Source organism: Electrona antarctica (genome assembly GCF_951216825.1).
Source record: "Electrona antarctica genome assembly, chromosome: 1".
Taxonomy (NCBI): domain Eukaryota; kingdom Metazoa; phylum Chordata; class Actinopteri; order Myctophiformes; family Myctophidae; genus Electrona; species Electrona antarctica.
In genome coordinates this window covers 64,602,926-64,625,533 of record NC_136806.1, presented here as the reverse complement: position 1 = coordinate 64,625,533, position 22,608 = coordinate 64,602,926, and the positions used below count along the sequence as shown (strand labels likewise).

At 41.9% G+C, this 22,608-nt stretch overlaps 1 protein-coding gene across 1 annotated transcript; it reads left to right on the top strand.

Annotated features, from left to right (window-relative positions):
• The first annotated feature begins 51 nt into the window (after positions 1-51).
• LOC306921447 (uncharacterized protein) lies at positions 52-1,322 on the top strand. Its single transcript, XM_079498590.1, has 4 exons — positions 52-164; positions 437-586; positions 684-943; positions 1,019-1,322. Exons 1-3 carry the CDS (start codon positions 143-145, stop codon positions 938-940), a joined length of 429 nt encoding a protein of 142 aa, XP_079354716.1. The 5' UTR covers positions 52-142; the 3' UTR covers positions 941-943; positions 1,019-1,322.
• The last annotated feature ends 21,286 nt before the right edge of the window (positions 1,323-22,608 follow it).

Below are 22,608 nucleotides of genomic sequence, written 5' to 3'. Positions count from 1 at the left end.
TGGCAACACGTACCGGTGCTGTCATCTTCCATTCAGTGCAGATCAGCGGCGGAAGACGAAGTGGCTGAAGAGTGACTCTGCATCCTTCAGGACGCTGGCCTCACTGGTACAGGATGGTAGGCTTCTGAAGGACCTTGGTCAAATGGGGCTCTTCATGCATACTGGTAAGTTCCAATTTCCAAATGATACATACTGTTTTACAGTAGGGGCTATATCTTGCGCAACACCTTATCTCTAAACTAATTTGCCATATTTTACTATTTAAAAATACCTTTTTAAAATAGTTCAAATAGCCGATCTACAAGCTCACAATGTCTCGATGTAGATGGCTAATTGAACTATTTTAAAATAGTAAAAATGGAAAATTAGTTTAGGGATAAGGGTGGCGCAAGATGGAGCCCTAGATGTTTATGTGCTTTCATGCTGCAACACACAGGTGAGCTGGAGGTGTTCCACAGTGCTCTTCTGAAGTACATGCCTAAGCGCCAACACTTCTCCTATATGGGGATGCAGGAGAGATCTCATCTTGCCATAATGGATCACAATGAAAATATTGTAAAGAGGAGGCAAGCCACTACTACTACAGGTGTGTTTTGGGAGCAGATATCAAATTTTATTTGTTACACTTGCTGCATAATTTCAATGGTGAGTCCTTCTCAAAACTTTTTTCTCTTTCATTTTAGGTGCACTGCGTCACAAGAGGGTCGCTTGCAGGCGCTCAGGCAAATGGGTCATAAAAAAGATTTACAAGCCTCGCACCACCAACTTCAGACACCGGCTCATGGACATGGTGTATGAGCGCCGTCAGGACCCAGATGTGCAGTACAAAGCCCCGACATCCTCACTTGATCAGCCTCAACCAGATCTTCCACCCAACATTGCTCCGACACCTGCACCTCCACTGCAGGAATTACTGGCCAGGCATATGAGTCGGCTCTAACAGGTAAGTCCTACATGATGAGAAACCAAAAGTCTTCTCCTTGATTGTGACAGTGACACCTCTCCTCTCCTGATGCAGTTGCTGCCGGGGACCATGCAGATGACTCAACGTTGATGGGCTTCTTCAGTGACGGCAAGACTGTACAGTGGTGTCATGACAACCTCACACTCAACGAAGGACACTCAAGGAGCTGATTATGGACCACAGGAGGCTGGGAATCTACTGTGTTGCAGCAGTGGAGACGGTCAGCAATTTCAAGTTCCTTGTCGCGCTGCTTCATTCCATTGTCATTACTTGAACCCTGCAGTGTTGTGTGTGTGTGTATATACATTTGATCTGCTTATATTGAGAACATAACTTTTGACACATCTGACCATTTTCTTGTCTTCTATGTCTCTCATTTGCAGGAAATGGAAAATGGCAGTTTTGTTCAACACTCAAAGTTCAAGTACACATCACGAGGACCTCCAAATGGTCCACAAACTGCATGTGCTGAAAAAGGCTTTCCATGATCCATCAAGCTGGGTGTTGAGTCTTGCTGCTGCATGGCTATGTGGCACATCAAACAGGAATTATCAATTCTATCTTCCTGTATTTTGTAAATGCAAATCATTTCACACATTTTCACTCCTCTAAACTTGTGATGTGACAATAACTGGACCAGATATCATATTTATATATTTGGAGTACAAGGAAAGTGTGTTGGATACCCATATACTGTTTTGGCAGAACATGTCTGTGTGCATTCATGCTTATTCTACAGCTTACTCAATGCAATTTGAGAAACCACAACGCATACAATGTTACTATTATTTCTAGGTGTGCCTATTGAATCAAGCAGCAATGCAAACTTTTTACCTGTATCTCATTACTTGTATTTGTCAATCAAGGTGTGCCTATTGAATCAGCAACAATGCATCATGTTCGTCCTTCGCAAGCGAAGATGGCCAATTGACTTCACGTCTTGTGGGTGCGAAGATGGCTGATGAGGCCGGTCCGTGCACGGAATGTCCCATTGCTGTGAGGGCATGTGATGTCTGGGGGGTGGCGCAGCAGAGCGCCAGTTGGAGCACTGTTGGGCATCGGCCTCCCAGGTCTCAGGATCCAGACCGCAGCTCTTGAGGCTGGCCTTCATTGCTTGTTTATTTTTAGTAAATGGTTGCCATGGAGAATTTTGCATACTGTAATTGTAATGCCCTGGTTTTAGAGAACATTCTTGTATGTGCCGATGTTGAAGTAAAAAGAAAAAAAACTACTGCATCACTGTGTCCTTTTCCCATTGTTAGCATATACCAAGCTATGTCATGTACGATGCAATTGTTATTTGTCAGCCTGTGAAGTTGATAATGGTGATACATCATACATATTGACCTCAGACTAGTAGACTTGAATGCTTAGAAAGCATTATAAGCTCTCTGCTTATGTTTTTTACTCTTCACATGTTCTTGGGTAGTTTTCACTGTTATCTGACTAATGGACAGTAATCAGACATTGTCAAATAAATCCTGGGCCAAATGAGACTATCAGACCATTTCTAATGATGTTCAAAAGGACCCTTCACTTTACACTACAGTGTCAGTGCCACAGCTGAAATGCTATCAAATGGTTATGAAACAGTTTAATTACTGGTCAAGTAATAAATACAGTATCCTACTTATTACAATATTGCACCCAAAATGTGAAGTTCAGTGTTATTATAGGCAAATTCAATGAATATTGCAACCAAAATGTGAAGCTCAATTTTATTGACAAAAGTATAGAAAATTATATTGCAACTGTTATAGTTCTCCAAAAGCTGCACGGACTTCCTGGAAACCACGGTACTGTCCCGTTGGAGAGGGAAATTTGGACCGGATGGCCTTTATGACACATGCCGGTAAGACGATACGGTTTTCAGCACCAAGTTTCTCGCCTTGTAAAGTCCACTCCAAAAAGTGCCTGTAGGCTACCAAGCGATATTGACTGAAAGATATAATTGACAATAAAACAAGTGATTAGATACAACTAATGTCAGACACAGACTGGAATATTCCACTAATATGACGGCTCGAAAATAATACATAGCAGTTGAATAGAAATTACTCTTTCAATGCTTACAGTAAATTTACACACTGTCCTAAAGTCTTATTGACATGTAAAACGAGAACAGTGGTTCCCAAGGTGGGGTGTTGATTTTACAATATAAATTGGGGTTTCCAGAGATAGAAATGCCATTAAAATAGGGGTCCGTAGACTAATGCATGTCAAACTGGGGGTCCTTGACACGAAAAGAAGGAATGCAAGCCACCACTAGTCAAACAAACAATAACACAATTTCCAGCTGCGTGTAGCTCCAGAAATCCAAGAATAAAGATAGATTGATGCCATATTGTTGTGTTGCTCAAGTAGGATGGGCCAGGCTTATTATTGTATTTAGAAAACAGGCTAATGCACTCAGATCAGGACTCGTACGTGTTGCCTCCTAGCCCTGGTCCAGTGCGTTATAACGCACTCGACCAGGGCTAGTTGGCTCCATCATGTACCTTCAGCTGGTTTAGCATAGCCAAAGCAAAAAGACAACGTAAGAAGTTGAAGAGCGGCTACAATGCTACATTTCTATTTTCTAGCAATAAACTTACTCGTGAGTCAACAGTCCATCCAAACCCGCTGGTTCGGGTTGTTCCGCCCAGTTCTTTTTGGGAATCCTGAAATAGGTTTCCAGGACATGTCTGTCTATGTGCGGTCCAAAACTGTTGTGGATAGTGACACATATCGGCTGCCCTGGTGCCCCCCCCCTGGCATCTCGCTCATCCAACAGTTCATCTAACAGGAATTGTGCACGGGGGAATTCATGACAACACAGCGAGTCTCTTTCAGTGTCCATGGGCACGCAGTTGGTGCACAGGCACCAGGAATCATTCCCGACGCGCTGCTCCTCCACGTCCGTCCCAGCAACAACTACTGCTGCCTGCCTGGCTGCAGCAGCAGCTGCCTCCTCCTCGTCTCTGCGCTGGAGTTGTTCCTCTGTGTATACTGGTTCAAACAAATAACCCTGCTGCACTTCTGATTCCACAATGACTTGGAAATAGTCCTCTTCGTCCATGGAGCGCTCACTCTCTGGTGTTTCTGCAGACGCCATGATGTAAACAATGCGAGGAATGCAGCGGTGCGGTGGGGGTGGAGTCATCAAAGGTTGTAGGAGGTAGAGACCAGCCCCAAAACACAGTCGTCACGGAAGGGACACCCCAGTGTCCGTGACGACTGTGTTTGGGGCTGGTCTCTGACGAGACAACCTGTAGTCCGGAAGGAACACGGAAGAGTGTCTCTGACGTCAAAGCCACTTCGATAATATCAAATATCTAAAACCAGAGATTACACAAAAAATAACGCCAGGAAAGGGTTCTAAATCTTATAAAGGTCATTGACATATATTGTTTTGCTAAAAGGGTGAAGTGTCCCTTTAACTGTTGTGTATTGCCCACGATAGTTTTTCTTTCATGGACCTCCTTACATTCGTTGAAAGAATGCAGCTGTGAACACGGTACTTGTGCCTGGTTAGCTCAGTCGGTAGAGCATGAGACTCTTAATCTCAGGGTCGTGGGTTCGAGCCCCACATCGGGCGAAGCCAATTGCCATTTGATGATACGGAAGTGTGGGCCAAACTATTAGACTCTGATCATTTCAATCTGTAGATGAGAACCAGTTCAACTATATGCAAATGTGCTACAAAGTGCAGAAAATGTCTGATGCACTGCTCTCTACAGTTTGAATGTGCCCACTAGGTTGTGCTGTTGGCTACAGTTCCAATCAAAATGGAGACTTGTCTTGTTCCATATGTAAAATATAGCATGCAGTTTGAAATAATAATTTGTTTAGAACTTTAATAACTAATTTACTTTATCAGAGAATCACATCTTCTATCTTTAACCTCAGGCTTTTAGGCAGGTACTGTGGCTTAGCTGGTGAAAGCGCCTGTTTCGTAAACAGGAGACCCTGGGTTCAAATCCCAGCAGTACCTCAGAAAGCAAGTTCCTAACTACATTGTTAATTGCCCACAATATATTCTTTCATGAACCTCTTGACATTTGATTGAAATTTGGCATGCATGCTTAGATTTCCAGAGATGCTTCTGGTGAAATAATGCAGCTGTGTAAATAGTATTTGTGCCTGGTAAACTCCGTCAGTAGCGCATTTGACTCTTAATCTCAGGTCCTCAATAACATTGTTGTATTAGGCAGGTACTGTGGCTTAGCGGTGAAAGCACCTGTCTTGTAAACAGGAGACCCTGGGTTCAAATCCCAGCAGTACCTCTAAATGCAAGTTCTTACATATTGTGTATTGCCCACAATAGTTTTTCTTGCATGGACCTCCTTACATTCGGTGAAAGAATGCAGCTGTGAACATGGTACTTGTGCCTGGTTAGCTCAGTCGGTAGAGCATGAGACTCTTAATCTCAGGGTCTTGGGTTCGAGCCCCACATCGGGCGAAGCCAATTGCCATTTGATGATACGGAAGTGTGGGCCAAACTATTAGACTCTGATCATTTCAATCTGTAGATGAGAACCAGTTCAACTATATGCAAATGTGCTACAAAGTGCAGAAAATGTCTGATGCACTGCTCTCTACAGGTTGAATGTGTCCACTAGGTTGTGCTGTTGGCTACAGTTCCAATCAAAATGGAGACTTGTCTTGTTCCATATGTAAAATGTAAAATATAGCATGCAGGTTGAAAAAATATAGTGTTTAGAACTTTAATAACTAATTTACTTTATCAGAGAATCACATCTTCTATCTTTAACATCAGGCTTTTAGGCAGGTACTGTGGCTTAGCGGTGAAAGCGCCTGTCTTGTAAACAGGAGACCCTGGGTTCAAATCCCAGCAGTACCTCCGAATGCAAGTTCTTAACTATTGTGTATTGCCCACGATAGTTTTTCTTTCATGGACCTCCTTACATTCGGTGAAATAATGCAGCTTTGAACATGATACTTGTGCCTGGTTAGCTCAGTCGGTAGAGCATGAGACTCTTAATCTCAGGGTCGTGGGTTGGAGCCCCACATCGGGCGAGGCCAATTGCCATTTGATGATACGAAAGTGTGGGCCAAACTATTAGACTCTGATCATTTAAATCTGTAGATGAGAACCAGTTCAACTATATGCAAATGTGCTACAAAGTGCAGACAATGTCTGATGCACCGCTCTCTACAGGTTGAATGTGTCGACTAAGATGTGCTGTTGGCTACAGTTCCAATCAAAATGGAGACTTGTCTTGTTCCATATGTAAAATATAGCATGCAGGTTGAAAAACTAATTTGTTTAGAACTTTAATAACTAATTTACTTTATCAGAGAATCACATCTTCTATCTTTAACATCAGGCTTTTAGGCAGGTACTGTGGTTTAGCGGTGAAAGTACCTGTCTTGTAAACAGGAGACCCTGGGTTAAAATCTCAGCAGTACCTCCGAATGCAAGTTCTTAACTATTGTGTATTGCCCACAATTTTCTTGAATGGACCTCCTTACATTCGGTGAAAGAATGCAGCTGTGAACACGGTACTTGTGCCTGGTTAGCTCAGTCGGTAGAGCATGAGACTCTTAATCTCAGGGTCGTGGGTTCGAGCCCCACATCGGGCGAAGCCAATTGCCATTTGATGATACGGAAGTGTGGGCCAAACTATTAGACTCTGATCATTTCAATCTGTACATGAGAACCAGTTCAACTATATGCAAATGTAGTACAAAGTGCAGACAATGTCTAATGCACCGCTCTCTACAGGTTGAATGTGTCCACTAGGTTGTGCTGTTGGCTACAGTTCCAATCAAAATGGAGACTTGTCTTGTTCCATATGTAAAATATAGCATGCAGTTTGAAATAATAATTTGTTTAGAACTTTAATAACTAATTTACTTTATCAGAGAATCACATCTTCTATCTTTAACCTCAGGCTTTTAGGCAGGTACTGTGGCTTAGCTGGTGAAAGCGCCTGTTTCGTAAACAGGAGACCCTGGGTTCAAATCCCAGCAGTACCTCAGAAAGCAAGTTCCTAACTACATTGTTAATTGCCCACAATATATTCTTTCATGAACCTCTTGACATTTGATTGAAATTTGGCATGCATGCTTAGATTTCCAGAGATGCTTCTGGTGAAATAATGCAGCTGTGTAAATAGTATTTGTGCCTGGTAAACTCCGTCAGTAGCGCATTTGACTCTTAATCTCAGGTCCTCAATAACATTGTTGTATTAGGCAGGTACTGTGGCTTAGCGGTGAAAGCACCTGTCTTGTAAACAGGAGACCCTGGGTTCAAATCCCAGCAGTACCTCTAAATGCAAGTTCTTACATATTGTGTATTGCCCACAATCGTTTTTCTTGCATTGACCTCCTTACATTCGGTGAAAGAATGCAGCTGTGAACATGGTACTTGTGCCTGGTTAGCTCAGTCGGTAGAGCATGAGACTCTTAATCTCAGGGTCTTGGGTTCGAGCCCCACATCGGGCGAAGCCAATTGCCATTTGATGATACGGAAGTGTGGGCCAAACTATTAGACTCTGATCATTTCAATCTGTAGATGAGAACCAGTTCAACTATATGCAAATGTGATACAAAGTGCAGAAAATGTCTGATGCACTGCTCTCTACAGTTTGAATGTGCCCACTAGGTTGTGCTGTTGGCTACAGTTCCAATCAAAATGGAGACTTGTCTTGTTCCATATGTAAAATATAGCATGCAGTTTGAAATAATAATTTGTTTAGAACTTTAATAACTAATTTACTTTATCAGAGAATCTCATCTTCTATCTTTAACATCAGGCTTTTAGGCAGGTACTGTGGCTTAGCTGGTGAAAGCTCCTGTTTCGTAAACAGGAGACCCTGGGTTCAAATCCCAGAAGTACCTCCGAATGCAAGTTCTTAACTACATTGTTTATTGCCCACAATATATTATTTCATGAACCTCTTGACATTTGATTGAAATTTTGCATGCATGCTTAGATTTCCAGAGATGCTTCTGGTGAAATAATGCAGCTGTGTAAATAGTATTTGTGCCTGGTAAACTCCGTCAGTAGCGCATTTGACTCTTAAGGTCATTACACACTGGCGAATTAGCGACGCGAATTATTCGTGCGAATAATTCGCCTTTTTTTAAAACCAATTGAAGTCAATGCAAGCTTCCACATCAGTGGCGAATGTGCGAATTTGCGAAAATGCGACCGTTTTCGCTCTTTATTTGTTCGCTCCGGTGTTCGCTCCGGTGTCGAATTTTTAATTCGCGTCGCTAATTCGCCAGTGTGTAATGACCTTTAATCTCAGGTCCTCAATAACATTGTTGTATTAGGCAGGTACTGTGTCTTAGTGGTGAAAGCACCTGTCTTGTAAACAGGAGACCCTGGGTTCAAATCCCAGCAGTACCTCTTTCATGGACCTCCTTACATTCGGTGAAAGAATGCAGCTTTGAACATGATACTTGTGCCTGGTTAGCTCAGTCGGTAGAGCATGAGACTCTTAATCTCAGGGTAGTGGGTTGGAGCCCCACATCAGGCGAGGCCAATTGGCATTTGATGATACGGAAGTGTGGGCCAAACTATTAGACTCTGATCATTTCAATCTGTAGATGAGAACCAGTTCAACTATATGCAAATGTGCTACAAAGTGCAGACAATGTCTGATGCACCGCTCTCTACAGGTTGAATGTGTCCACTAGGTTGTGCTGTTGGCTACAGTTCCAATCAAAATGGAGACTTGTCTTGTTCCATATGTAAAATATAGCATGCAGGTTGAAAAAATAATTTGTTTAGAACTTTAATAACTAATTTACTTTATCAGAGAATCACATCTTCTATCTTTAACATCAGGCTTTTAGGCAGGTACTGTGGCTTAGCTGGTGAAAGCGCCTGTTTCGTAAACAGGAGACCCTGGGTTCAAATCCCAGCAGTACCTCAGAAAGTAAGTTCCTAACAACATTGTTTATTGCCCACAATATATTCTTTCATGAACCTCTTGACATTTGATTGAAATTTTGCATGCATGCTTAGATTTCCAGAGATGCTTCTGGTGAAATAATGCAGCTGTGTAAATAGTATTTGTGCCTGGTAAACTCCGTCAGTAGCGCATTTGACTCTTAATCTCAGGTCCTCAATAACATTGTTGTATTAGGCAGGTACTGTGGCTTAGTGGTGAAAGCACCTGTCTTGTAAACAGGAGACCCTGGGTTCAAATCCCAGCAGTACCTCTAAATGCAAGTTCTTAACTATTGTGTATTGCCCACAATAGTTTTTCTTGCATGGACTTCCTTACATTCGGTGAAAGAATGCAGCTGTGAACATGGTACTTGTGCCTGGTTAGCTCAGTCGGTAGAGCATGAGACTCTTAATCTCAGGGTCGTGGGTTCGAGCCCCACATCGGGCGAAGCCAATTGCCATTTGATGATACGGAAGTGTGGGCCAAACTATTAGACTCTGATCAATTAAATCTGTACATGAGAACCAGTTCAACTATATGCAAATGTGCTACCAAGTGCAGACAATGTCTGATGCACCGCTCTCTACAGGTTGAATGTGTCCACTAGGTTGTGCTGTTGGCTACAGTTCCAATCAAAATGGAGACTTGTCTTGTTCCATATGTAAAATGTAAAATATAGCATGCAGGTTGAAAAAATAATGTGTTTAGAACTTTATAACTAATTTACTTTATCAGAGAATCACATCTTCTATCTTTAACATCAGGCTTTTAGGCAGGTACTGTGGCTTAGCGGTGAAAGCACCTGTCTTGTAAACAGGAGACCCTGCGTTCAAATCCCAGCAGTACCTCCGAATTTAAGTTCTTAACTGTTGTGTATTGCCCACGATAGTTTTTCTTTCATGGACCTCCTTACATTCGTTGAAAGAATGCTGCTGTGAACACGGTACTTGTGCCTGGTTAGCTCAGTCGGTAGAGCATGAGACTCTTAATCTCAGGGTCGTGGGTTCGAGCCCCACATCGGGCGAAGCCAATTGCCATTTGATGATACGGAAGTGTGGGCCAAACTATTAGACTCTGATCATTTCAATCTGTAGATGAGAACCAGTTCAACTATATGCAAATGTGCTACAAAGTGCAGAAAATGTCTGATGCACTGCTCTCTACAGTTTGAATGTGCCCACTAGGTTGTGCTGTTGGCTACAGTTCCAATCAAAATGGAGACTTGTCTTGTTCCATATGTAAAATATAGCATGCAGTTTGAAATAATAATTTGTTTAGAACTTTAATAACTAATTTACTTTATCAGAGAATCACATCTTCTATCTTTAACCTCAGGCTTTTAGGCAGGTACTGTGGCTTAGCTGGTGAAAGCACCTGTTTCGTAAACAGGAGACCCTGGGTTCAAATCCCAGCAGTACCTCAGAAAGTAAGTTCCTAACTACATTGTTTATTGCCCACAATATATTCTTTCATGAACCTCTTGACATTTGATTGAAATTTGGCATGCATGCTTAGATTTCCAGAGATGCTTCTGGTGAAATAATGCAGCTGTGTAAATAGTATTTGTGCCTGGTAAACTCTGTCAGTAGCGCATTTGACTCTTAATCTCAGGTCCTCAATAACATTGTTGTATTAGGCAGGTACTGTGGCTTAGCGGTGAAAGCACCTGTTTGGAAACAGGAGACCCTGGGTTCAAATCCCAGCAGTACCTCTAAATGCAAGTTCTTAAATATTGTGTATTGCCCACAATAGTTTTTCTTGCATGGACCTCCTTACATTCGGTGAAAGAATGCAGCTGTGAACATGGTACTTCTGCCTGGTTAGCTCAGTCGGTAGAGCATGAGACTCTTAATCTCAGGGTCGTGGGTTCGAGCCCCACATCGGGCGAAGCCAATTGCCATTTGATGATACGGAAGTGTGGGCCAAACTATTAGACTCTGATCATTTCAATCTGTAGATGAGAACCAGTTCAACTATATGCAAATCTGCTACAAAGTGCAGAAAATGTCTGATGCACTGCTCTCTACAGGTTGAATGTGTCCACTAGGTTGTGCTGTTGGCTACAGTTCCAATCAAAATGGAGACTTGTCTTGTTCCATATGTAAAATGTAAAATATAGCATGCAGGTTGAAAAAATATAGTGTTTAGAACTTTAATAACTAATTTACTTTATCAGAGAATCACATCTTCTATCTTTAACATCAGGCTTTTAGGCAGGTACTGTGGCTTAGCGGTGAAAGCGCCTGTCTTGTAAACAGGAGACCCTGGGTTCAAATCCCAGCAGTACCTCCGAATGCAAGTTCTTAACTATTGTGTATTGCCCACGATAGTTTTTCTTTCATGGACCTCCTTACATTCGGTGAAATAATGCAGCTTTGAACATGATACTTGTGCCTGGTTAGCTCAGTCGGTAGAGCATGAGACTCTTAATCTCAGGGTCGTGGGTTGGAGCCCCACATCGGGCGAGGCCAATTGCCATTTGATGATACGAAAGTGTCGGCCAAACTATTAGACTCTGATCATTTAAATCTGTCGATGAGAACCAGTTCAACTATATGCAAATGTGCTACAAAGTGCAGACAATGTCTGATGCACCGCTCTCTACAGGTTGAATGTGTCGACTAAGATGTGCTGTTGGCGACTTGTCTTGTTCCATATGTAAAATATAGCATGCAGGTTCAAAAAATAATTTGTTTAGAACTTTAATAACTAATTTACTTTATCAGAGAATCACATCTTCTATCTTTAACATCAGGCTTTTAGGCAGGTACTGTGGCTTAGCGGTGAAAGTACCTGTCTTGTAAACAGGAGACCCTGGGTTAAAATCTCAGCAGTACCTCCGAATGCAAGTTCTTAACTATTGTGTATTGCCCACAATTTTCTTGAATGGACCTCCTTACATTCGGTGAAAGAATGCAGCTGTGAACATGGTACTTGTGCCTGTTTAGCTCAGTCGGTAGAGCATGAGACTCTTAATCTCAGGGTTGTGGGTTCGAGCCCCACATCGGGCGAAGCCAATTGCCATTTGATGATACGGAAGTGTGGGCCAAACTATTAGACTCTGATCAATTAAATCTGTACATGAGAACCAGTTCAACTATATGCAAATGTGCTACAAAGTGCAGACAATGGCCACGGTTACATGCAGGCTGATCATTCCGAATAAATACTTCCGAATCAAATACATCCGAAGTAATGTTTTTTGCTGCGTGTTTACATGGGAAATGGTCATTCCGAATGAGCGTTTACAAGGAGATGTGATATAAGACATGATACATGTTAATTCACGTGATGGACACGTGTTGGACACATAAAATATAGGCAGTTCATTCATTATGTGAAAGACGATACTTTGAAATCCCATCATTTCATTCTGCAGTAGCTTCGATGCTGCTGGTTGGATAGGGGCGGGCGTATATGTTTACCGTCTTTTATTCCCCACCCGCTGCGGCTCCCCTTCTCCGCTGGGAAGGTGATCATCTCGTTTTTATTTGTGTAGGCTATTTCGGATCTGCAAAATGCACGAAATAAGGCGCTCTATGTGCAAACTCCTCGGCGTGCCTTGGATATGAGCGCCTTGGAGTTGGAGCGCCTTGGAAATGAGCATGCTCAGAAATACCAGAATGAATTTACATCCGAAGCAGTGTATACATGAGTCCAACTTTCGGCCAATCGCATTCAACATCGGAATAATCCGGCCAGTGACATCGGAATGGTTTTTAAATCGCATCGAGCATTTTCATTCGGATTTACGTTTTTGTAGGTGTTTACATGACAACGTTTAATAGGATTTAACTTCTATTCGGAATTAAGAGGGGTTGAAAGACCTCATGTAAACGTACCCATTGTCTGATGCACCGCTCTCTACAGGTTGAATGTGTCCACTAGGTTGTGCTGTTGGCTACAGTTAAAATCAAAATGGAGACTTGTCTTGTTCCATATGTAAAATGTAAAATATAGCATGCAGGTTGAAAAAATAATGTGTTTAGAACTTTATAACTAATTTACTTTATCAGAGAATCACATCTTCTATCTTTAACATCAGGCTTTTAGGCAAGTACTGTGGCTTAGCGGTGAAAGCACCTGTCTTGTAAACAGGAGACCCTGCGTTCAAATCCCAGCAGTACCTCCGAATTTAAGTTCTTAACTGTTGTGTATTGCCCACGATAGTTTTTCTTTCATGGACCTCCTTACAATCGTTGAAAGAATGCAGCTGTGAACACGGTACTTGTGCCTCGTTAGCTCAGTCGGTAGAGCATGAGACTCTTAATCTCAGGGTCGTGGGTTCGAGCCCCACATCGGGCGAAGCCAATTGCCATTTGATGATACGGAAGTGTGGGCCAAACTATTAGACTCTGATCATTTCAATCTGTAGATGAGAACCAGTTCAACTATATGCAAATGTGATACAAAGTGCAGAAAATGTCTGATGCACTGCTCTCTACAGTTTGAATGTGCCCACTAGGTTGTGCTGTTGGCTACAGTTCCAATCAAAATGGAGACTTGTCTTGTTCCATATGTAAAATATAGCATGCAGTTTGAAATAATAATTTGTTTAGAACTTTAATAACTAATTTACTTTATCAGAGAATCTCATCTTCTATCTTTAACATCAGGCTTTTAGGCAGGTACTGTGGCTTAGCTGGTGAAAGCTCCTGTTTCGTAAACAGGAGACCCTGGGTTCAAATCCCAGCAGTACCTCAGACAGTAAGTTCCTAACTACATTGTTTATTGCCCACAATATATTATTTCATGAACCTCTTGACATTTGATTGAAATTTTGCATGCATGCTTAGATTTCCAGAGATGCTTCTGGTGAAATAATGCAGCTGTGTAAATAGTATTTGTGCCTGGTAAACTCCGTCAGTAGCGCATTTGACTCTTAAGGTCATTACACACTGGCGAATTAGCGACGCGAATTATTCGTGCGAATAATTCGCCTTTTTTTAAAACCAATTGAAGTCAATGCAAGCTTCCACATCAGTGGCGAATGTGCGAATTTGCGAAAATGCGACCGTTTTCGCTCTTTATTTGTTCGCTCCGGTGTTCGCTCCGGTGTCGAATTTTTAATTCGCGTCGCTAATTCGCCAGTGTGTAATGACCTTTAATCTCAGGTCCTCAATAACATTGTTGTATTAGGCAGGTACTGTGTCTTAGTGGTGAAAACACCTGTCTTGTAAACAGGAGACCCTGGGTTCAAATCCCAGCAGTACCTCTTTCATGGACCTCCTTACATTCGGTGAAAGAATGCAGCTTTGAACATGATACTTGTGCCTGGTTAGCTCAGTCGGTAGAGCATGAGACTCTTAATCTCACGGTCGTGGGTTGGAGCCCCACATCAGGCGAGGCCAATTGGCATTTGATGATACGGAAGTGTGGGCCAAACTATTAGACTCTGATCATTTCAATCTGTAGATGAGAACCAGTTCAACTATATGCAAATGTGCTACAAAGTGCAGACAATGTCTGATGCACCGCTCTCTACAGGTTGAATGTGTCCACTAGGTTGTGCTGTTGGCTACAGTTCCAATCAAAATGTAGACTTGTCTTGTTCCATTATGTAAAATATAGCATGCAGGTTGAAAAAATAATTTGTTCAGAACTATAATAACTAATTTACTTTATCAGATAATCACATCTTCTATCTTTACCATCAGGCTTTTAGGCAGGTACTGTGGCTTAGTGGTGAAAGTACCTGTCTTGTAAACAGGAGAACTGGGTTCAAATCTCAGCAGTACCTCCGAATGCAAGTTCTTAACTATTGTGTATTGCCCCCAGTTTTCTTGAATGGACCTCCTTACATTCGGTGAAAGAATGCAGCTGTGAACATGGTACTTGTGCCTGGTTAGCTCAGTCGGTAGAGCATGAGACTCTTAATCTCAGGGTCGTGGGTTCGAGCCCCACATCGGGCGCAGCCAATTGCCATTTGATGATACGGAAGTGTGGGCAAAACTATTAGACTCTGATCATTTAAATCTGTAGATGAGAACCAGTTCAACTATATGCAAATGTGCTACAAAGTGCAGAAAATGTCTGATGCACTGCTCTCTACAGTTTGAATGTGCCCACTAGGTTGTGCTGTTGGCTACAGTTCCAATCAAAAGGGAGACTTGTCTTGTTACATATGTAAAATATAGCATGCAGTTTAAAATAATAATTTGTTTAAAACTTTAATAACTAATTTACTTTATCAGAGAATCACATCTTCTATCTTTAACCTCAGGCTTTTAGGCAGGTACTGTGGCTTAGCTGGTGAATGCGCCTGTTTCGTAAACAGGAGACCCTCGGTTCAAATCCCAGCAGTACCTCCAAATGCAACTTCTTAACTATTGTGTATTGCCCTCAATAGTTTTTCTCTCATGAACCTCCTTACATTCGGTGAAAGAATGCAGCTGTGAACACGGTACTTGTGCCTGGTTAGCTCAGTCGGTAGAGCATGAGACTCTTAATCTCAGGGTCGTGGGTTCGAGCCCCACATCGGGGGAAGCCAATTGCCATTTGATGATACGGAAGTGTGGGCCAAACTATTAGACTCTGATCATTTCAATCTGTACATGAGAACCAGTTCAACTATATGCAAATGTGCTACAAAGTGCAGACAATGTCTAATGCACCGCTCTCTACAGGTTGAATGTGTCCACTAGGTTGTGCTGTTGGCTACAGTTCCAATCAAAATGGAGACTTGTCTTGTTCCATATGTAAAATATAGCATGCAGGTTGAAAAAATAATTTGTTCAGAACTATAATAACTAATTTACTTTATCAGATAATCACATCTTCTATCTTTACCATCAGGCTTTTAGGCAGGTACTGTGGCTTAGTGGTGAAAGTACCTGTCTTGTAAACAGGAGAACTGGGTTCAAATCTCAGCAGTACCTCCGAATGCAAGTTCTTAACTATTGTGTATTGCCCCCAGTTTTCTTGAATGGACCTCCTTACATTCGGTGAAAGAATGCAGCTGTGAACATGGTACTTGTGCCTGGTTAGCTCAGTCGGTAGAGCATGAGACTCTTAATCTCAGGGTCGTGGGTTCGAGCCCCACATCGGGCGCAGCCAATTGCCATTTGATGATACGGAAGTGTGGGCAAAACTATTAGACTCTGATCATTTAAATCTGTAGATGAGAACCAGTTCAACTATATGCAAATGTGCTACAAAGTGCAGAAAATGTCTGATGCACTGCTCTCTACAGTTTGAATGTGCCCACTAGGTTGTGCTGTTGGCTACAGTTCCAATCAAAAGGGAGACTTGTCTTGTTACATATGTAAAATATAGCATGCAGTTTAAAATAATAATTTGTTTAAAACTTTAATAACTAATTTACTTTATCAGAGAATCACATCTTCTATCTTTAACCTCAGGCTTTTAGGCAGGTACTGTGGCTTAGCTGGTGAATGCGCCTGTTTCGTAAACAGGAGACCCTCGGTTCAAATCCCAGCAGTACCTCCAAATGCAACTTCTTAACTATTGTGTATTGCCCTCAATAGTTTTTCTCTCATGAACCTCCTTACATTCGGTGAAAGAATGCAGCTGTGAACATGGTACTTGTGCCTGGTTAGCTCAGTCGGTAGAGCATGAGACTCTTAGTCTCAGGGTCGTGGGTTTGAGCCCCACATCGGGCGAAGCCAATTGCCATTTGATGATACAGAAGTGTGGGCCAAACTATTAGACTCTGATCATTTCAATCTGTAGATGAGAACCAGTTCAACTATATGCAAATGTGCTACAAAGTGCAGAAAATGTCTGATGCACTGCTCTCTACAGTTTGAATGTGCCCACTAGGTTGTGCTGTTGGCTACAGTTCCAATCAAAATGGAGACTTGTCTTGTTCCATATGTAAAATATAGCATGCAGTTTGAAATAATAATTTGTTTAGAACTTTAATAACTAATTTACTTTATCAGAGAATCACATCTTCTATCTTTAACCTCAGGCTTTTAGGCAGGTACTGTGGCTTAGCTGGTGAAAGCGCCTGTTTCGTAAACAGGAGACCCTGGGTTCAAATCCCAGCAGTACCTCAGAAAGTAAGTTCCTAACTACATTGTTTATTGCCCACAATATATTCTTTCATGAACCTCTTGACATTTGATTGAAATTTGGCATGCATGCTTAGATTTCCAGAGATGCTTCTGGTGAAATAATGCAGCTGTGTAAATAGTATTTGTGCCTGGTAAACTCCGTCAGTAGCGCATTTGACTCTTAATCTCAGGTCCTCAATAACATCGTTGCATTAGGCAGGTACTGTGGCTTAGCGGTGAAAGCACCTGTCTTGTAAACAGGAGACCCTGGGTTCAAATCCCAGCAGTACCTCTAAATGCAAGTTCTTAAATATTGTGTATTGCCCACAATAGTTTTTCTTGCATGGACCTCCTTACATTCGGTGAAAGAATGCAGCTGTGAACATGGTACTTGTGCCTGGTTAGCTCAGTCGGTAGAGCATGAGACTCTTAATCTCAGGGTCTTGGGTTCGAGCCCCACATCGGGCGAAGCCAATTGCCATTTGATGATACGGAAGTGTGGGCCAAACTATTAGACTCTGATCATTTCAATCTGTAGATGAGAACCAGTTCAACTATATGCAAATGTGCTACAAAGTGCAGAAAATGTCTGATGCACTGCTCTCTACAGGTTGAATGTGTCCACTAGGTTGTGCTGTTGGCTACAGTTCCAATCAAAATGGAGACTTGTCTTGTTCCATATGTAAAATGTAAAATATAGCATGCAGGTTGAAAAAATATAGTGTTTAGAACTTTAATAACTAATTTACTTTATCAGAGAATCACATCTTCTATCTTTAACATCAGGCTTTTAGGCAGGTACTGTGGCTTAGCGGTGAAAGCGCCTGTCTTGTAAACAGGAGACCCTGGGTTCAAATCCCAGCAGTACCTCCGAATGCAAGTTCTTAACTATTGTGTATTGCCCACGATAGTTTTTCTTTCATGGACCTCCTTACATTCGGTGAAATAATGCAGCTTTGAACATGATACTTGTGCCTGGTTAGCTCAGTCGGTAGAGCATGAGACTCTTAATCTCAGGGTCGTGGGTTGGAGCCCCACATCGGGCGAGGCCAATTGCCATTTGATGATACGAAAGTGTCGGCCAAACTATTAGACTCTGATCATTTAAATCTGTAGATGAGAACCAGTTCAACTATATGCAAATGTGCTACAAAGTGCAGACAATGTCTGATGCACCGCTCTCTACAGGTTGAATGTGTCGACTAAGATGTGCTGTTGGCGACTTGTCTTGTTCCATATGTAAAATATAGCATGCAGGTTCAAAAAATAATTTGTTTAGAACTTTAATAACTAATTTACTTTATCAGAGAATCACATCTTCTATCTTTAACATCAGGCTTTTAGGCAGGTACTGTGGCTTAGCGGTGAAAGTACCTGTCTTGTAAACAGGAGACCCTGGGTTAAAATCTCAGCAGTACCTCCGAATGCAAGTTCTTAACTATTGTGTATTGCCCACAATTTTCTTGAATGGACCTCCTTACATTCGGTGAAAGAATGCAGCTGTGAACATGGTACTTGTGCCTGTTTAGCTCAGTCGGTAGAGCATGAGACTCTTAATCTCAGGGTCGTGGGTTCGAGCCCCACATCGGGCGAAGCCAATTGCCATTTGATGATACGGAAGTGTGGGCCAAACTATTAGACTCTGATCAATTAAATCTGTACATGAGAACCAGTTCAACTATATGCAAATGTGCTACAAAGTGCAGACAATGGCCGCGGTTACATGCAGGCTGATCATTCCGAATAAATACTTCCGAATCAAATACATCCGAAGTAATGTTTTTTGCTGCGTGTTTACATGGGAAATGGTCATTCCGAATGAGCGTTTACAAGGAGATGTGATATAAGACATGATACATGTTAATTCACGTGATGGACACGTGTTGGACACATAAAATATAGGCAGTTCATTCATTATGTGAAAGACGATACTTTGAAATCCCATCATTTCATTCTGCAGTAGCTTCGATGCTGCTGGTTGGATAGGGGCGGGCGTATATGTTTACCGTCTTTTATTCCCCACCCGCTGCGGCTCCCCTTCTCCGCTGGGAAGGTGATCATCTCGTTTTTATTTGTGTAGGCTATTTCGGATCTGCAAAATGCACGAAATAAGGCGCTCTATGTGCAAACTCCTCGGCGCGCCTTGGATATGAGCGCCTTGGAGTTGGAGCGCCTTGGAAATGAGCATGCTCAGAAATACCAGAATGAATTTACATCCGAAGCAGTGTATACATGAGTCCAACTTTCGGCCAATCGCATTCAACATCGGAATAATCCGGCCAGTGACATCGGAATGGTTTTTAAATCGCATCGAGCATTTTCATTCGGATTTACGTTTTTGTAGGTGTTTACATGACAACGTTTAATAGGATTTAACTTCTATTCGGAATTAAGAGGGGTTGAAAGACCTCATGTAAACGTACCCATTGTCTGATGCACCGCTCTCTACAGGTTGAATGTGTCCACTAGGTTGTGCTGTTGGCTACAGTTAAAATCAAAATGGAGACTTGTCTTGTTCCATATGTAAAATGTAAAATATAGCATGCAGGTTGAAAAAATAATGTGTTTAGAACTTTATAACTAATTTACTTTATCAGAGAATCACATCTTCTATCTTTAACATCAGGCTTTTAGGCAGGTACTGTGGCTTAGCGGTGAAAGCACCTGTCTTGTAAACAGGAGACCCTGCGTTCAAATCCCAGCAGTACCTCCGAATTTAAGTTCTTAACTGTTGTGTATTGCCCACGATAGTTTTTCTTTCATGGACCTCCTTACAATCGTTGAAAGAATGCAGCTGTGAACACGGTACTTGTGCCTCGTTAGCTCAGTCGGTAGAGCATGAGACTCTTAATCTCAGGGTCGTGGGTTCGAGCCCCACATCGGGCGAAGCCAATTGCCATTTGATGATACGGAAGTGTGGGCCAAACTATTAGACTCTGATCATTTCAATCTGTAGATGAGAACCAGTTCAACTATATGCAAATGTGATACAAAGTGCAGAAAATGTCTGATGCACTGCTCTCTACAGTTTGAATGTGCCCACTAGGTTGTGCTGTTGGCTACAGTTCCAATCAAAATGGAGACTTGTCTTGTTCCATATGTAAAATATAGCATGCAGTTTGAAATAATAATTTGTTTAGAACTTTAATAACTAATTTACTTTATCAGAGAATCTCATCTTCTATCTTTAACATCAGGCTTTTAGGCAGGTACTGTGGCTTAGCTGGTGAAAGCTCCTGTTTCGTAAACAGGAGACCCTGGGTTCAAATCCCAGCAGTACCTCAGACAGTAAGTTCCTAACTACATTGTTTATTGCCCACAATATATTATTTCATGAACCTCTTGACATTTGATTGAAATTTTGCATGCATGCTTAGATTTCCAGAGATGCTTCTGGTGAAATAATGCAGCTGTGTAAATAGTATTTGTGCCTGGTAAACTCCGTCAGTAGCGCATTTGACTCTTAAGGTCATTACACACTGGCGAATTAGCGACGCGAATTATTCGTGCGAATAATTCGCCTTTTTTTAAAACCAATTGAAGTCAATGCAAGCTTCCACATCAGTGGCGAATGTGCGAATTTGCGAAAATGCGACCGTTTTCGCTCTTTATTTGTTCGCTCCGGTGTTCGCTCCGGTGTCGAATTTTTAATTCGCGTCGCTAATTCGCCAGTGTGTAATGACCTTTAATCTCAGGTCCTCAATAACATTGTTGTATTAGGCAGGTACTGTGTCTTAGTGGTGAAAGCACCTGTCTTGTAAACAGGAGACCCTGGGTTCAAATCCCAGCAGTACCTCTTTCATGGACCTCCTTACATTCGGTGAAAGAATGCAGCTTTGAACATGATACTTGTGCCTGGTTAGCTCAGTCGGTAGAGCATGAGACTCTTAATCTCAGGGTAGTGGGTTGGAGCCCCACATCAGGCGAGGCCAATTGGCATTTGATGATACGGAAGTGTGGGCCAAACTATTAGACTCTGATCATTTCAATCTGTAGATGAGAACCAGTTCAACTATATGCAAATGTGCTACAAAGTGCAGACAATGTCTGATGCACCGCTCTCTACAGGTTGAATGTGTCCACTAGGTTGTGCTGTTGGCTACAGTTCCAATCAAAATGTAGACTTGTCTTGTTCCATTATGTAAAATATAGCATGCAGGTTGAAAAAATAATTTGTTCAGAACTATAATAACTAATTTACTTTATCAGATAATCACATCTTCTATCTTTACCATCAGGCTTTTAGGCAGGTACTGTGGCTTAGTGGTGAAAGTACCTGTCTTGTAAACAGGAGAACTGGGTTCAAATCTCAGCAGTACCTCCGAATGCAAGTTCTTAACTATTGTGTATTGCCCCCCGTTTTCTTGAATGGACCTCCTTACATTCGGTGAAAGAATGCAGCTGTGAACATGGTACTTGTGCCTGGTTAGCTCAGTCGGTAGAGCATGAGACTCTTAATCTCAGGGTCGTGGGTTCGAGCCCCACATCGGGCGCAGCCAATTGCCATTTGATGATACGGAAGTGTGGGCAAAACTATTAGACTCTGATAATTTAAATCTGTAGATGAGAACCAGTTCAACTATATGCAAATGTGCTACAAAGTGCAGAAAATGTCTGATGCACTGCTCTCTACAGTTTGAATGTGCCCACTAGGTTGTGCTGTTGGCTACAGTTCCAATCAAAAGGGAGACTTGTCTTGTTACATATGTAAAATATAGCATGCAGTTTAAAATAATAATTTGTTTAAAACTTTAATAACTAATTTACTTTATCAGAGAATCACATCTTCTATCTTTAACCTCAGGCTTTTAGGCAGGTACTGTGGCTTAGCTGGTGAATGCGCCTGTTTCGTAAACAGGAGACCCTCGGTTCAAATCCCAGCAGTACCTCCAAATGCAACTTCTTAACTATTGTGTATTGCCCTCAATAGTTTTTCTCTCATGAACCTCCTTACATTCGGTGAAAGAATGCAGCTGTGAACATGGTACTTGTGCCTGGTTAGCTCAGTCGGTAGAGCATGAGACTCTTAGTCTCAGGGTCGTGGGTTTGAGCCCCACATCGGGCGAAGCCAATTGCCATTTGATGATACAGAAGTGTGGACCAAACTATTAGACTCTGATCATTTCAATCTGTAGATGAGAACCAGTTCAACTATATGCAAATGTGCTACAAAGTTTAGAAAATGTCTGATCCACTGCTCTCTACAGGTTGAATGTGTCCACTAGGTTGTGCTGTTGGCTACAGTTCCAATCACAATGGAGACTTGTCTTGTTCCATATGTAAAATATAGCATGCAGGTTGAAAAAATAATTTGTTTAGAACTTTAATAACTAATTTACTTTATCAGAGAATCTCATCTTCTATCTTTAACATCAGGCTTTCAGGCAGGTACTGTGGCTTAGCTGGTGAAAGCGCCTGTTTCGTAAACAGGAGACCCTGGGTTCAAATCCCAGCAGTACCTCAGACAGTAAGTTCCTAACTACATTGTTTATTGCCCACAATATATTCTTTCATGAACCTCTTGACATTTGATTGAAATTTTGCATGCATGCTTAGATTTCCAGAGATGCTTCTGGTGAAATAATGCAGCTGTGTAAATAGTATTTGTGCCTGGTAAACTCCGTCAGTAGCGCATTTGACTCTTAATCTCAGGTCCTCAATAACATTGTTGTATTAGGCAGGTACTGTGGCTTAGTGGTGAAAGCACCTGTCTTGTAAA